Source organism: Armigeres subalbatus, chromosome 3 (genome assembly GCF_024139115.2).
Source record: "Armigeres subalbatus isolate Guangzhou_Male chromosome 3, GZ_Asu_2, whole genome shotgun sequence".
NCBI lineage: Eukaryota > Metazoa > Arthropoda > Insecta > Diptera > Culicidae > Armigeres > Armigeres subalbatus.
The window spans coordinates 174,195,791-174,209,175 of record NC_085141.1 but is presented as its reverse complement, the minus strand read 5'-3'; the positions used below and the strand labels follow the sequence as shown (position 1 = coordinate 174,209,175).

Genomic DNA, 13,385 nt, shown 5'->3' with positions numbered 1-13,385 from the left:
CGTGTTCTGCGGTTAGGTCTACTTCGGGAATTGACTCCCCTAGACCTCTAGGGTTACATCGTCAGCCATGCCGACGATCTTCACACCAGGAGGAAACTTTAGCTTCAGAACCCCGTCATACGTCAGGTTCCATAGTACCGGGCCCAGGATTGACCTTTGCGGGACTCCTGCGGTAATGGGTACACTTTTCTGGCCGGCATCGGTCTCGCATAGCAGCACGCGGTTCTGGAAGTAGCTTTCCTAAGCCGACTAAGCTAGACTAAGCCGGCGTAACGAGAGCGCGATGGCATCCCAGCTTGCGCTGTTGAATGTGTATCACACTAAGGCGAAGCCAAACAATTGAATCGAGAAAAGGATCGTCACCGCTAGGTGGATTAATCTTTTTTTTTTTTTAAACTACATAGGGGGAATGACGGCTTTGGCAGGTTTTGTTCTATTATTGGCAGGGGTTTTTTTTAGGACTGACTAGGCTCAAATTTGGCGTAAGCATTCTTTGCATATCAAAGAATATTGTGGCCAAATTTCATAAAATTTGGTCGACAAAAACCCCCCTGCCAATAATAGAACAAAACCTGCCAAAGCCGTCTTTCCCCCTATGTGCACGCCCTTTGAAAAGCAATTACGGAGTACTGCTTGCAGTTTTTGCGCTGGAAGTGCCCCAGGGTTTTCAGTTTTGCCAAAAACTATTGATCTGTATCGAAGAAATCGAAAGATTCGGTGCCAAATTGTTTAAAAACAGTTTTTTGTTCAATCAAAGTTAATTGCCTATTTCCGGGGATTAAACCACCCGACTTGGACATTAATTTACAATGTTGTGAAAACTCATATGTGAATATGTACGTTATGTGGAAGATATTGATTTGGAAAATGTATTGGAAAACACTTTCCCTTCGATGGGACTCGAACCCATGACCCTACAGTACGCTAAGACTGGTGCTTTAACCAACTAAGCTACGAAGGACCTCCGTCGGCCTTCGCAACCTAGAGGCTACTGAATGAGCTCGAGATTCCCAAATTGGACGCATAGTCAAATCACTCGCAATCCATTTGTCAAGCCAACACTTCCACACGTGTATAGTACACGTCCACATTAGAGGAGCGTGAGTATTTAGAATATCTGGCGGCTATACACAACACATTCTTCATCAGCAACTGTACTGATCAAGTGAGGTTGTGTAAGCAATTTGCCAGTCGGTCGTCAAGCTCAGACCCGACCGATGTGGACGTGTACTATACACATGTGGAAGTGTTGGCTTGACAAATGGATTACGAGTGATTTGACTATGCGTCCAATTTGGGAATCTCGAGCTCATTCAGTGGCCTCTAGGTTGCGAAGACCGACGGAGGTCCTTCGTAGCTTAGTTGGTTAAAGCACCAGTCTAGCGTACTGTAGGGTCATGGGTTCGAGTCCCATCGAAGGGAAAGTGGTTACCTCCAATACATTTTCCAAATCAATACCTTCCACATAACGTACATAGTTTCTCTAATAAATGACTCACGGAGATTCGGTATGTTTTCTATAGAGAAATATTAGAGTTCATTGAATGTTCACAATATCTCTCTGATTTTTTTTATTTCATTTACTGTTATTACTGATTTCTTACACATATTAATGCTTCATATTCGGTAGTATATCGTAATATGTATATATTATTTTAGTTCAATATATTAAACAATCTTATTCCAGTGGTCAATAAATACAGAATTACAATGCATACATAATTTCGTCGGATCCATGAGTTAGAGAGATTAAAGTTGAACGAAAAAAACGGAAACAAATGTGTTTGTCGTTGAATATTTAAAAACGTTAGCCGAAGTTTTCGGTTCGACTAAATCAGTTTTACTGTGAATCATGCTAGTGAGAGGTCGCACTAACAGTGTTTGTGTTGCAAGGAATTACTTTTGTTTTTTTTTTTAAATTTATAGTGCTCTAGCGTTTTCCGATATTGCACTACATTCAGCAAGTTATGCATTGGATTGTTGTTTATTTATTCACTTTATACAGTAAACAAGAATTACTTCGAAAAAACGTCTAGGCTATTTTTTTGTGTAATTCGGCTTCTCTTTTGTTTTCTCTAAATCTGTGCGATGAAATGTGTTTCCCTTATTTCTTCTGGCTGTATTTGATATAAGTTTTATTCTCACGTTCTCAAGTTAGCTTGTGTTTTCGTTCAAATATCTTAGCATTTTATAAACTTGATTTAATTCTGCTTAGATTTCATTTTCTTAATTACCTTAGAGAATTTTTGGAAGAAGTGGTGTATGATCATTGTAATGTTGTTAAGTGGGATGAAGTTTTGACATTTTTCCAAAATAAATTAGTCAAAGTAAACGTAGTTTGAGTCTGAAATGCTAGAGCATTTTATACAGTTCAAAGAATGGTTGGACAAAAAATGAAGCTTAAATAAAGCCAAACATTTGTGTAATGAAAAAGATTTCAACAAGTCAGGTCTGTCAACTTGATTATATATACTCACTGCAATTCAATCGTGGTGCCTGAATTTGTGAAAAGATTTCATGTAATAGGTTACTATTTCACAAAATGCATCACCTATTATAGTATCGTTCAACATATTTTTCTTATACATAAAATGTCTAGCCTTTTTAGTAGGAAACCCCAGTGAGGATCACTCATTTGAAACTGTTGTAGGAGTTTCACAGTACATATTACATTCTTGATGTTTTAATAGTCATGAAGAAGAGAAAAAAATGGTATAACAAGTGTGGAGGGAATTGAAGACAAATACGTTTTCTTTATTTTTCATCGGAATTTCATTTGTACTGATGGCTGGATGAAATATCGATATTTTCAAGACCTGATTACTTGTTTTATCCGCATCAATTACTTTGTAATACGATTTATCCATCAAGACATTCCAAAAACGCACAATAATCTATATATATACATTAAATGTATATATTTAGAAATATTTTTTTTAACGGAAATTCAAATTTGCAATGCAAATCAATAGAGTGTACAGAACAAAAAAAAAACATTTTCTATCAATCTTGTGGAATTAGGATAAAACGAGTCACTAATTTTGTATCCTAACAAAACTGGATGATTAATTATATTACTTAATAAGCACTAAATATCAATATTTAACAGACCTCATTCAATTATTTACAGTACAGTTCATCACGTTACAAAGCAGCTGATTAAAACATTATTTTTATTTCAAATCAGTTTCGTCGTCTAACAGCTCGTCCACGTCTTTCTCCCAGTTGGAGCGATCGTTGCCATCGTTTACCACTTCGTAATCCTGTAGTTCTGCCTCCAAATCCTTTTCCCATTGTTCTTCTATTGTGGGATGTTCGCAGCGTGCAAGGTCCAATTTGTGTATTTAAAATGCGTTTATTCGATACCGATTGGCGGCGTCGTCGTCGATGTTCGAAGAGGAGCAGGAAAACAAAGTCGGGTGTTATATAGAATAAGCAAGATAAAAACTATAACTTACAACGAAAATCGATCTTTTCGAAATAATTTAACAAGAAACGTGGGTTTTTAACGCCTCTTTAGATTTGTTTCCTACTGTGGCTATAAAGCACTGTCCTGCGGTAAAGCATCCATTATTTTGCGTCTATTATTGTACTATTTATTCTATTCATATCTACGTTAACGGTATCAACCAAAACGATTATAAGAGCAACACACTTTGTTGGCATATGTCACGTTCAACCAGTTTGTGTATTAATAAATAAAATTTAATGATGTTTTTCTTTGTCTATTGCCGTAGCCGTAACACAGATAAACAGACAGCGCGGAGAAAACTTCCATCGTCTATTTCGTTGACACGCGCTCCACTTGACATTAAACTAACTACAGCTATTGCACAGCCTTTATGCAAACAATTCTGGGAAGATCAAACTTGCATTTCAACAATCTGCTCTGTACAGTGTGAGTATTGCATATAAGGCTTTTAGTACGCGTTCAAAGTGTTATTTTCGTTCAGTGTGCTATCTAGTAGGCGTGGCCACAATCAAAGGAAATTTTCTATTGCCTCATCCATTTATCTGCGACAGAGTAGAGGAAAATTTTAATTATCAATTGCGATGAACTGTTGCATTTTTGTTTTATTATCGATTCTAATTCAAACAATCGCAATAAATAAAATAATCTTTTCATTGTCCCTAGAACGTTGTGCCGTTTACTGGAAGCGGCGATGTTTATGTACACATCTACTTGGATGCACTCTTCATGATACAATTCGCTCCTTTTAGGGAACATTTTACACATTTGGTTAAAATAAATGATCTTCTTGCTGATCCTTCGTCAGTAGCCCCGGTAATACACTCTGTTCATTGTAGTTTCCAATGTTAATTAATCACAGCTTAAGTTTAATTGCCTTAAAAATTTATTTGTCTATACAGATTATTGCATTATGTAATTTTGCTATAGAATTGTTCGACTGATTCGTGGGATTGTATAGGCAAATATAGAGTGAAGCCGTGTTGGAAGGAAAGATGCGATTATGCTAAAAATAAAGATTTTAAAGGCTATCATTGACAGATAGCAAAATGCTGATTTTGTTTTAACGTCAAGCTTTTATTTTTCTGCATTCACTTTACATCCTCCCAAATGCCCAACAACTGGATTGATATATTAACAAGATGAAACTGAGAAAAAAATATTTAAGCTTTTTTAGTGCATGTCTTACACTGTCTAAGACAAGTTTAGTCCTTCCCATTTAATTCCACCACGTTTTGTTATCTTTCCAGATACGTATTTCGACCTCAAATGTCAGGCATTCTTCAGTGTCTCGTACTCGAGTCGAGTCGAGTCAAGTACGAGACACTGAAGATGGCCTCACATTTGAGGTCGAAATACGTACCTGGAAAGATTACAAAACGTGGTGGAATCGAATGGAAAGTACTAAATTCGTCTTAGACGGAAGATGAAACTGTTAGAGAATGTTAAAATACCTCCATGATTTGAGGGGAGAGAGGAGGTTTAGCCTTATGTAACGTCCAAGTAGAAAAACGTATACCTTGTCGGCTTAATTAATAATAATCAAATCGATTTTACCTACGTTTGAGTTAACGGGGTCAATGTTTGTCAAACATTTTTGAGAGGTTTTAGCGAAGTTGAACAAATTTTCATATTTGTCTTTTTAGATGGTGCTACTTCTGTTATTCGTTTGTGGAACAAAGTAACAGAAACATCAATTTTGTTAGATGATTTTAGCATGATCGAAGAATATCGCCTGTTCATGTATTTCATTCAACACCATACAAAGGGAAGTCAGCACAAATGGAGCAAGGATAAACCCGAAGGATTCATTTGTTCGAAAGGCCGTTCTGCGTCTTAGTTAAGCCATTCTAATTATTCCTTTACTTTCAATTAAATGAGATTCGCCTTTAAAATTTCATATTATTATCTTCGTCAAAAACAAAATCAGCCATTGACGTCAAAAACAAAATCAGCCTTTAGTTCAGCCCAAGACTCAGCCCATTTATCTGTACATATTTCAGATACGTGTTTGAGTCGCTTTGTGTTTGCAATAGGAAGCGTATTTTAGTCGAAACTAGCCAAGAGGAGACATAATTGTTGCAAATCAAAAGTTTTCCACCAATTCTACTTCTATACATTGCATGCCAATCTGAAAACGTTACCAATTCAACTGTTTCATTCTAACAATCTAACTGCCCGTCTTTTTCGACCGCCCTTTTTCGAATGACCCATCATATGACCTTCGGGTACCACACATTTCAGACATTGTTTTCACCTATGTTACTTTGATTCATCTTGATTCTCAACGACGTTGTTGGTTTGTATTGTCTTTTCTCTTAAATTACGTGTGGTTTTTTTTTGTAATTGAGTTTTAACGAATTAAATACTTTCTTTAAATAAGTACATATATTAATATCTGTATGTTTAATATTTCCCTTTCTCAGTTTTCTTAACATCTACACCCTCGAATAATTAATTTTAGCTGTTTCGTCTTTTAATGTTTTGTATATATTATTTTGTCGTCAAAGATGTATAGATTTTAACGAAATGCACAACATTGAAAAAATCTTTAATTTCATTCCCTTTTTTCGATTTGTTAGTATATATATGAATACTGCTATTTTATGATAATCTTTCGTAAAGTTCAACGCGAAATATGTGGTTTTATACAGACTACTCTTGAGTTTTAGCTTAGTGTCTTGAAATGGCATTTACGCGGCGATGTATCCGGATTGATAAACAGATGAAAAACAAAATAAAAACCCAAATGAATAAGAAAACAATATGTTTTAGGAAATGTCCGCTGTTTAAGTTATTTTCAAGATGTAATAGGTTGGAAGATTGAACAGGTGCACGTGTCAGATAAGTTGTGGCTCCAATATATGAAGATAACTCAGCGCAATTTAGTTTTACGAGAATCTCGGCCTCGGTGGGTTGTGAGTTAGAATAAACAGATATAGATTTCATATTCTGGGACTTCCAGTCATGCCGGACAGGTATGTTATGGGTAAGACAAGCCACAGCCAAATAGGAGTTCGTTGACCGGATCTCTGAATGTATGCCGTCAAGTGGTAAGCTAGATACTTCGCATGGCCATCCATGCTTTCTTTTTGGGGGTTAACATTACTCTGAGGTTGCGAGAAAAATCACATCAAGACAGAAAAGTACACTTATTGTGTTTGTTAGTTTACTTTTGAGTAGTTATGTATGGAAACTATATTCGTCGGGCTTGAATGTCGGCAGCCATTGGCACCGAATAACAAAACAAACTGTCGAATTCAGACCGGAAATATTTTTCGATTGAGACAGGTTATGGCTTCTTAAAACATACTAACATAACCATTCTTAACATCAAGATGTGTTATGATTTGTTCGGAATTATACTAAAATTTAAGGTATGGCATAATTGATTCTGATTTTTTTTGTGTGCTCCTATGATCGTGTTATATGAAGGGGGAAGTCCTCCTGCTCCATCCTTGTGTTTTGCTGTATATTAGCTAAGATGGGTTTACGGTATGGAACTATCGGTAATTATTTTTTTTATTTTTGGAGTTAGTTACATTTTCTTTTCATGAATAGTGTAACATCTGTTCACTGTTTTTCTCTTAATTTTCTCTTGATACGGGCGTGATGGGTCTTCGTTCTTGAGTATTGTAACTACGTCTTTAGGCTGTTTGAGTTTCAATAGTTGTAAGCAAGGAGGGAATAAGAAAATAACAATATTAGTTACAATTTCAGACCACACGAAAACGACTGAGCGAAAAACAACAAATAAAAATACTATTCGCTAAAGAGACGAGGAAATTTATCTGATTTATTTAATACAGTGGAAGCTGGTTTTACGAAATGCATCTAAAAATGTAAATGTAATAAGAAAGTACCACAATGCAGTTGTGAAGAAAATGGAATGTAATATCTAAACCATATGCGATGTGAAAACAGAGTTGCCAGATCAACCTTCTTAAACTGTAAGCTCTGTCAATCATATACAGAATTAGTGCAGCTATGCAGTCATTCACTACTGTCAATTCAAACAGCCTAAAGTATAATGTTTTCGTTTTGGCTTGCATTACATATTACAGGTTTGCATTATTTTTGTTCAAATAGTAACTATACAGCCACAGTAAGTGAATCTGGCAACCCTCTTTACGAGATTCGTTCAAGACTACGTTTGCTGTTGCTAACTATGAGAAACTAAAGCTATTTGCTATGATTCACAAGATGCTTTTTTCGCAAATGCAGAGATGTGCATATAAATAATAATATGAATAGAATTAACTGCTTACATTTTATAATGGTTTTATAAAACTAGAATAATAACAGTAATTATTAAACAATAATTATTAAAAAATTAAACCTTGTTAATATTGATGGCATGAATCCAGTGTAGGATTTTTCCTATTTTTATATATAATTTCGTATGTAATAATAAAAAACCTCAAAATGTTTCGTAGCCTCTGCTAAGATATATTTGCATTTATCCAAATTTGCAGAAGTCTTGTTGGGTGCAACACTTGATCAATCTAATACAAAAAGGGCTGAAATATCGGCACCAACATTTCATAAAGGAGAAACTGCTTTTGTAAACAAATGTTTCTCATGTCACTTGGGCCTGCACGCAATCCAACACTACTGATGTTTATAGCAGCGAACTCTCTTCTTTCATTGTGTGGCGCTGGATTGCGTTGATGGCATTAAATTAGCGGACCAGCGACGGGAGAAGCTTTTGTTTACAAAAGCAGTTTTGCTCTTCTGATATATTGGTGCTGATGTAAAGATTACTTCCTACTCAAAGGGTTGATGCAAGTAGAGGCCTGAATAAGAGAAACGCGGATAGAAAATATGACTCTGCCGGAGACACGAGCCTCTACGGCTACAGCGACGCAGATTGGGGAAACGACCCCGATACACGACGGTCAGTCAGCGGATACGTTTTTATGCAGAATAACGGAGCTATCAGTTGGACGAAGCTCGTGGAGGACCAACGCGCACTTGGAGTTTTCGTAAGGAAAGTGCTGCGTACCATCTATGGCGGGGTGCAGATGGCGGATGGTACGTGGAGGATGCGAATGAACCACGAGTTGCATGAGCTGCTGGGAGAACCATTAATCGTTCACACTGCGAAAATCGGACAACTGCGGTGGGCCGGGCACGTAGCCAGAATGTCGGACAGTAACCCTGTAAAAATGGTTCTCGACAACGACTCGACGGGCACAAGAAGGCGAGGTGCGCAGCGGGCAAGGTGGATCGATCAGGTCAGATGACTTGCGGACCCTCCTTAGACTGCGTGGTTGGCGATGTGTAGCCATGGACCGAGCCGAATGGAGAAGACTCTTATATACTGCACAGGCCTCTTCGGCCTTAGTCTGAATAAATAAATGATGATTAACAAAATTAAATGGTCGAAAGATGACATTCATTGTCAACTTAAGCTGTTGAAAGATGACATTATTCAATATATAATTGATATCCTCCTACTCTACGGCATGGAACATACCATGCACACAATTTCCGAAGGGGTGCCAACTCGGTGGCTCTCAGAAGGTCGAACTATTAAATAGCGAATTCAACAATCATGAACACAGGTATACGGATGGGTCCTTTTCAGACACTTATTTTTTTTTCCGGATCTCAGCAACATGTTGAACTTTTACCGAGATTCGCACAGCCGTGCCCCAGCAAACATGTTTTTTGACGAGATTTCTGTCAAAATTGCTGAAAATCAGCAAATATTTTACCGAAAATCAGCTAACAAACGTCATTTCTGCTGAAATATCAGATTTTTATTTTGCTGGCGCACAGCTGTGCGGATTTTCGCCGAGCTGCAGAAATAAAAACTAAGTGTGCAGGCTGTGGAGTACACTTCGGGGTCACCGGGACCAACATGATTATCTCCGATAGACTCCCGGACATCTGTATAATTTTCGCGCCCGAAACAGCTGCTGTTTCCATCGCCGTCAACTACCCGTCCAGGAAGCCCGTCCTACTCCTCCAAAGCATCCTCCCGAATATGATCTTGACTTGGATCTCGGGGCACTGCGAAGAGCCTGGCAACACCGTCTATGTGAGGGACGTATTAACCTGGATGATAAAGACAGTGTGAGACAACTGGGAAATGTACTGAAGAGCTTCTACTACTGGACAGCTGCGGAAAATCAAGGGAACCACGTCGGCCTGGATGGACCAAAGCAACCTTGGTCCAGCAAATCTTCTCTCGGCTCCAAACCGAAATCACGCGGCTCATGTACAACTTTGGCGGGATCCCCTTCCAGATAACTTGCAACGTTTGCGGGGTCTACAATACTGTAGAACATTACGTATGCCGATGCCTCACCATACCTGTCAGCGTCAGGAACGCGCTTTCGAATGATGTAGCCAGCATCATTTCCCTCATCTGTTTCCTTAAATTTGGGGGCTCATACAGGCACATCTAAGCCAAATGGCTTTACGGGAGTCCCGAAGCTAATCTCGGTATAAGACCCACAACACGATACGCTTATGAGTAGTATATACTATGGGTCTCTGGACGTTCTAAAAAACTTCTATGGCAGAACATTACCATGAATACTGAACCACAGACAAACAGACATAACACTCGTCAAATTTCCATCGTTCATTGAATTACTGGTCAATTCAAATAGTCATTAGTTGGCCAATCGATCACTCGTGGCGCGCGCATCGTTTTTGCTCGAGTTTGACGTTTGCTCACTACCGCCATCTGGTTCGTGATTTGCCCAACTAACTGAAATCCACAGATGTCGTTAGTGTTTGAACGACGATGAATTTGATGAGTAAATGTTCAATGTGTTATGTCTGTTTGTCTGTGACTGAACCAAAACTTGGGTAATATAATTCGATTACCGAGAGCTGAGATGTTGACTGTTGTGAAATCGGCAATTCATTTACCGAGCACGGCAATTAGAATTAAGTGTGTGCATGTTGACCACTACGTTAAAATTGAACGATATTGAAAACAAAAATGGGTGCACACAATCAAATCAACAAGAGTTCCGTAATCACAGCCGTTTTGTAATCAACAACTGTTTATTGCGCACAGTTTGGTAGCAGGCAGCCAGAGTTGGGAAATACTTGTGGATGATTTAAATCAAACGTGAATGGAAACCCGTCGGACTCATCGGCTAAAAACACATTCACGATTTGAATGATTCAAGTTATTGTTTGTTCATCAGTTTTCTCCATTGTTAAAAACATTGAATCGACATTTTTCCCATAACATAACATAACATAACATAAAGCGTCTTCTTACATATGTAAACAAACATTTTCGCCCCTATTATTTTTTACGCTCTGGGATGATTTTTTTTATTTTGTAAATGAGCTAAATGATGCTATTCTTTCTGAAAATTCCAACGCGATATTTCCTTCAGAACCGTAAGCGAGTTTGCTCGCGCGTGAGAGATCGATAATTGAGATTACCAACACTGGCGGCGGCCGATATTGAATCTCAAAGCAAATGCCAATCACTATAGTCCACCTTAGTACTTATACTTCTGCATGCTAGACAGGGTACAGTTTATTGTGCATCATGTTGTATGGAATGTTTCGTATTGTAAAGTAATAAGATTTCGAATTATGGAAACTACAATAGATTCGATCTTATTTTAAGCTCGTTTTACCACGAAAAAGGGTATATAGTCAAAATATCATCGAGAAAAAATAATACAATAGAGTGCTTTTCATAATAAGTGAAATATACAACGGATTTGAGTACACAAAAAAAATACTGAAATGCTAAAGTTTCGTTTACTAGATTTTGAATGCTGTATTACAAGGGTATTGAAAGTAGAAGTTACATTTTCATGTTACAAATAGTATGTCAAAATCGTAGAGTTGTTGTTTCCTTAGGATCGAGTAAAAAAATAATTAAAACGAGTATGATTATCGAAACACGCATGGATAATTCTACAGTTTTAGCATACAAGTGCACCACATTGTTCACAACTGTACTCGCACACTCCACTGAAATGAAAATAAAAAAGATACTATCCAATCAAGCACTATTAGCTACAGTAGCTTGAGTTACCTTTTATTTCAATTATTTTACACATGTAAAAAGAATATCTTGAAAAAAATGTGCGGTTCAAACCATATAATATAGACACTTTATCAAAATGCTAATTTATATAGGATGCATATAGGAGTATCTTAGATTCAGGGATAAATCAAATGGCTGAAAAGGGTTAATGTCTATGAAAGCCACTATTAAAGTAGTGTGCATACCGGGATGAAATATCTTTATTTTGGCTCGAGAGGTTATTACGGAAACCGAATATTACAGCAATTTCTCAACACTGGCCCTTTTACGAAGTGACTACCTGTAAATGGTAAAAAGTTGACGACGTTTATGTTCTTATGTGCGCACTGTTTATCGTTCTACTACAAACTAGAATACAATAATGTTTGAGTAAAAAAGTTACCTGAATAATAGCAGAGAAACAATTACATAGGCAGCTTTAAATTTAAAAGTAGGCATGTACAAAACTCCTATTACATGAACATGTTCTTATAAAATTTCGAAGTCAATTAATTTTGACCAGGTTAAAAAAAAATGTATTTATATAAAATCATTCTTAAATCTCAATCATCGTGTTTTTCAGGCGAGCAGACCCGTTTGTAAATTTATATATGAATACAGTCCCATCCCGATTTTGGCAACACCCGTTTTTGTCTACCCCCGATTTTGGCAACACCCGTTTTTGGCAACATTTTCTTCCCGATTTTGGCAACAACCTCGAAAATATTTTTTTATTACTTTTTAGAGCTAAAACTCTTTTATAATTATGTAATATGATAAACAAAACCAAAAGTGAATGTCATTAAGGTTTATATGCGTACTATGGGCTCTGTACGAATAGTGGGCACTTTCGCTGAATTAATGAACCGCACCACTCAAATTACCGTTCATTGCAAACAATGTCTATTGAAACTTTTCTGCTCTTTTTATTCACGTTCTCCATGTCCCCATTCACACTACCCTAATCTAACCAGTCCACCGTAGAATGTCGTTTTTTTGGCATCTCACTGATTTTGTCGTCGATAAGCTGACTAACACCATTGTACATAGTACAACACCTATTAAGCGAAGCCCGCTGTTTACATCACAATGCAACCAATACTGCATGAGTGATCCAGGAACAAGCAACCCCCGTAGGTTCAATTGCTAGTGATTGTCACATACGATTTTTTAATTGCGCTGTCTAACCATCAAGTCGTTTTGCTCATTACGCGCCACTTTTCTGGTATCAGCCAAGAAACCGTAGTTTTATCATTTAGGCTCGTTATGCAATTGACACATCAGGAAAATGGAGAATTAATCGCTAAACAAATTTGCCTAATTTAAAAAAATAAGACTCTTTGAAATAAAAATGTTGATTATTTTATATACGGGAATTCAGCAGATAGACGGATAAATCTGCTGAATTCCCGTATATAAAATAATCAACAATTTTATTTCAAAGAGTCTTATTTTTTTAAATTAGGCAAATTTGTTTAGCGATTAATTCTCCATTTTCCTGATGTGTCAATTGCATAACGAGCCTTTTGATTCCAGCATGTTTGCCAACAGTTCAATAGTAATGGTAAGAGTTTGGTAACATGTAAACCGTAAGGCTCTCGAGCAGGCATTCACTTGAATCGGATCATGAGAAAAAATCGGGTTAATCTAAGCCTACTTGATGCTCTGCCGTGGGGCAAGTTATGAATGTTCTAATTGAATGTTCGATGATTCATCGTTTATTGATCTTCAACGCTCACCAATGGAAGCTGATTGAGTGAAACGAATCACTTGGTAACACAACAATGAGCGTCGTTCCGGTGCGCTGATAGAAGAAGTCATTCAAGCATTCTAAAAATGAAGACCTCCATGAGTCTGGAACTCGAGTACACTGAATAGGAGGCGTTGATACTTTCTCTT

At 37.3% G+C, this 13,385-nt stretch overlaps 1 protein-coding gene across 8 annotated transcripts in view; it reads right to left on the bottom strand.

The window, feature by feature from the left end:
- Positions 1 to 1,536: 1,536 nt before the first annotated feature.
- Positions 1,537 to 13,385, bottom strand: part of LOC134220743 (synapse-associated protein of 47 kDa) — a 90,519-nt gene continuing 78,670 nt past the window's right edge. For 7 of the 8 annotated variants that reach the window (XM_062699846.1, XM_062699847.1, XM_062699843.1 and 4 more), the window contains one exon: positions 1,537 to 3,301. In XM_062699846.1, the coding sequence (XP_062555830.1) occupies positions 3,174 to 3,301 (128 nt within the window). In that variant the 3' untranslated portion in view covers positions 1,537 to 3,173. Of the gene's footprint in view, positions 7,122 to 13,385 lie in introns of all 8 variants that reach the window. The other variant, XM_062699851.1, reaches the window with a different exon arrangement.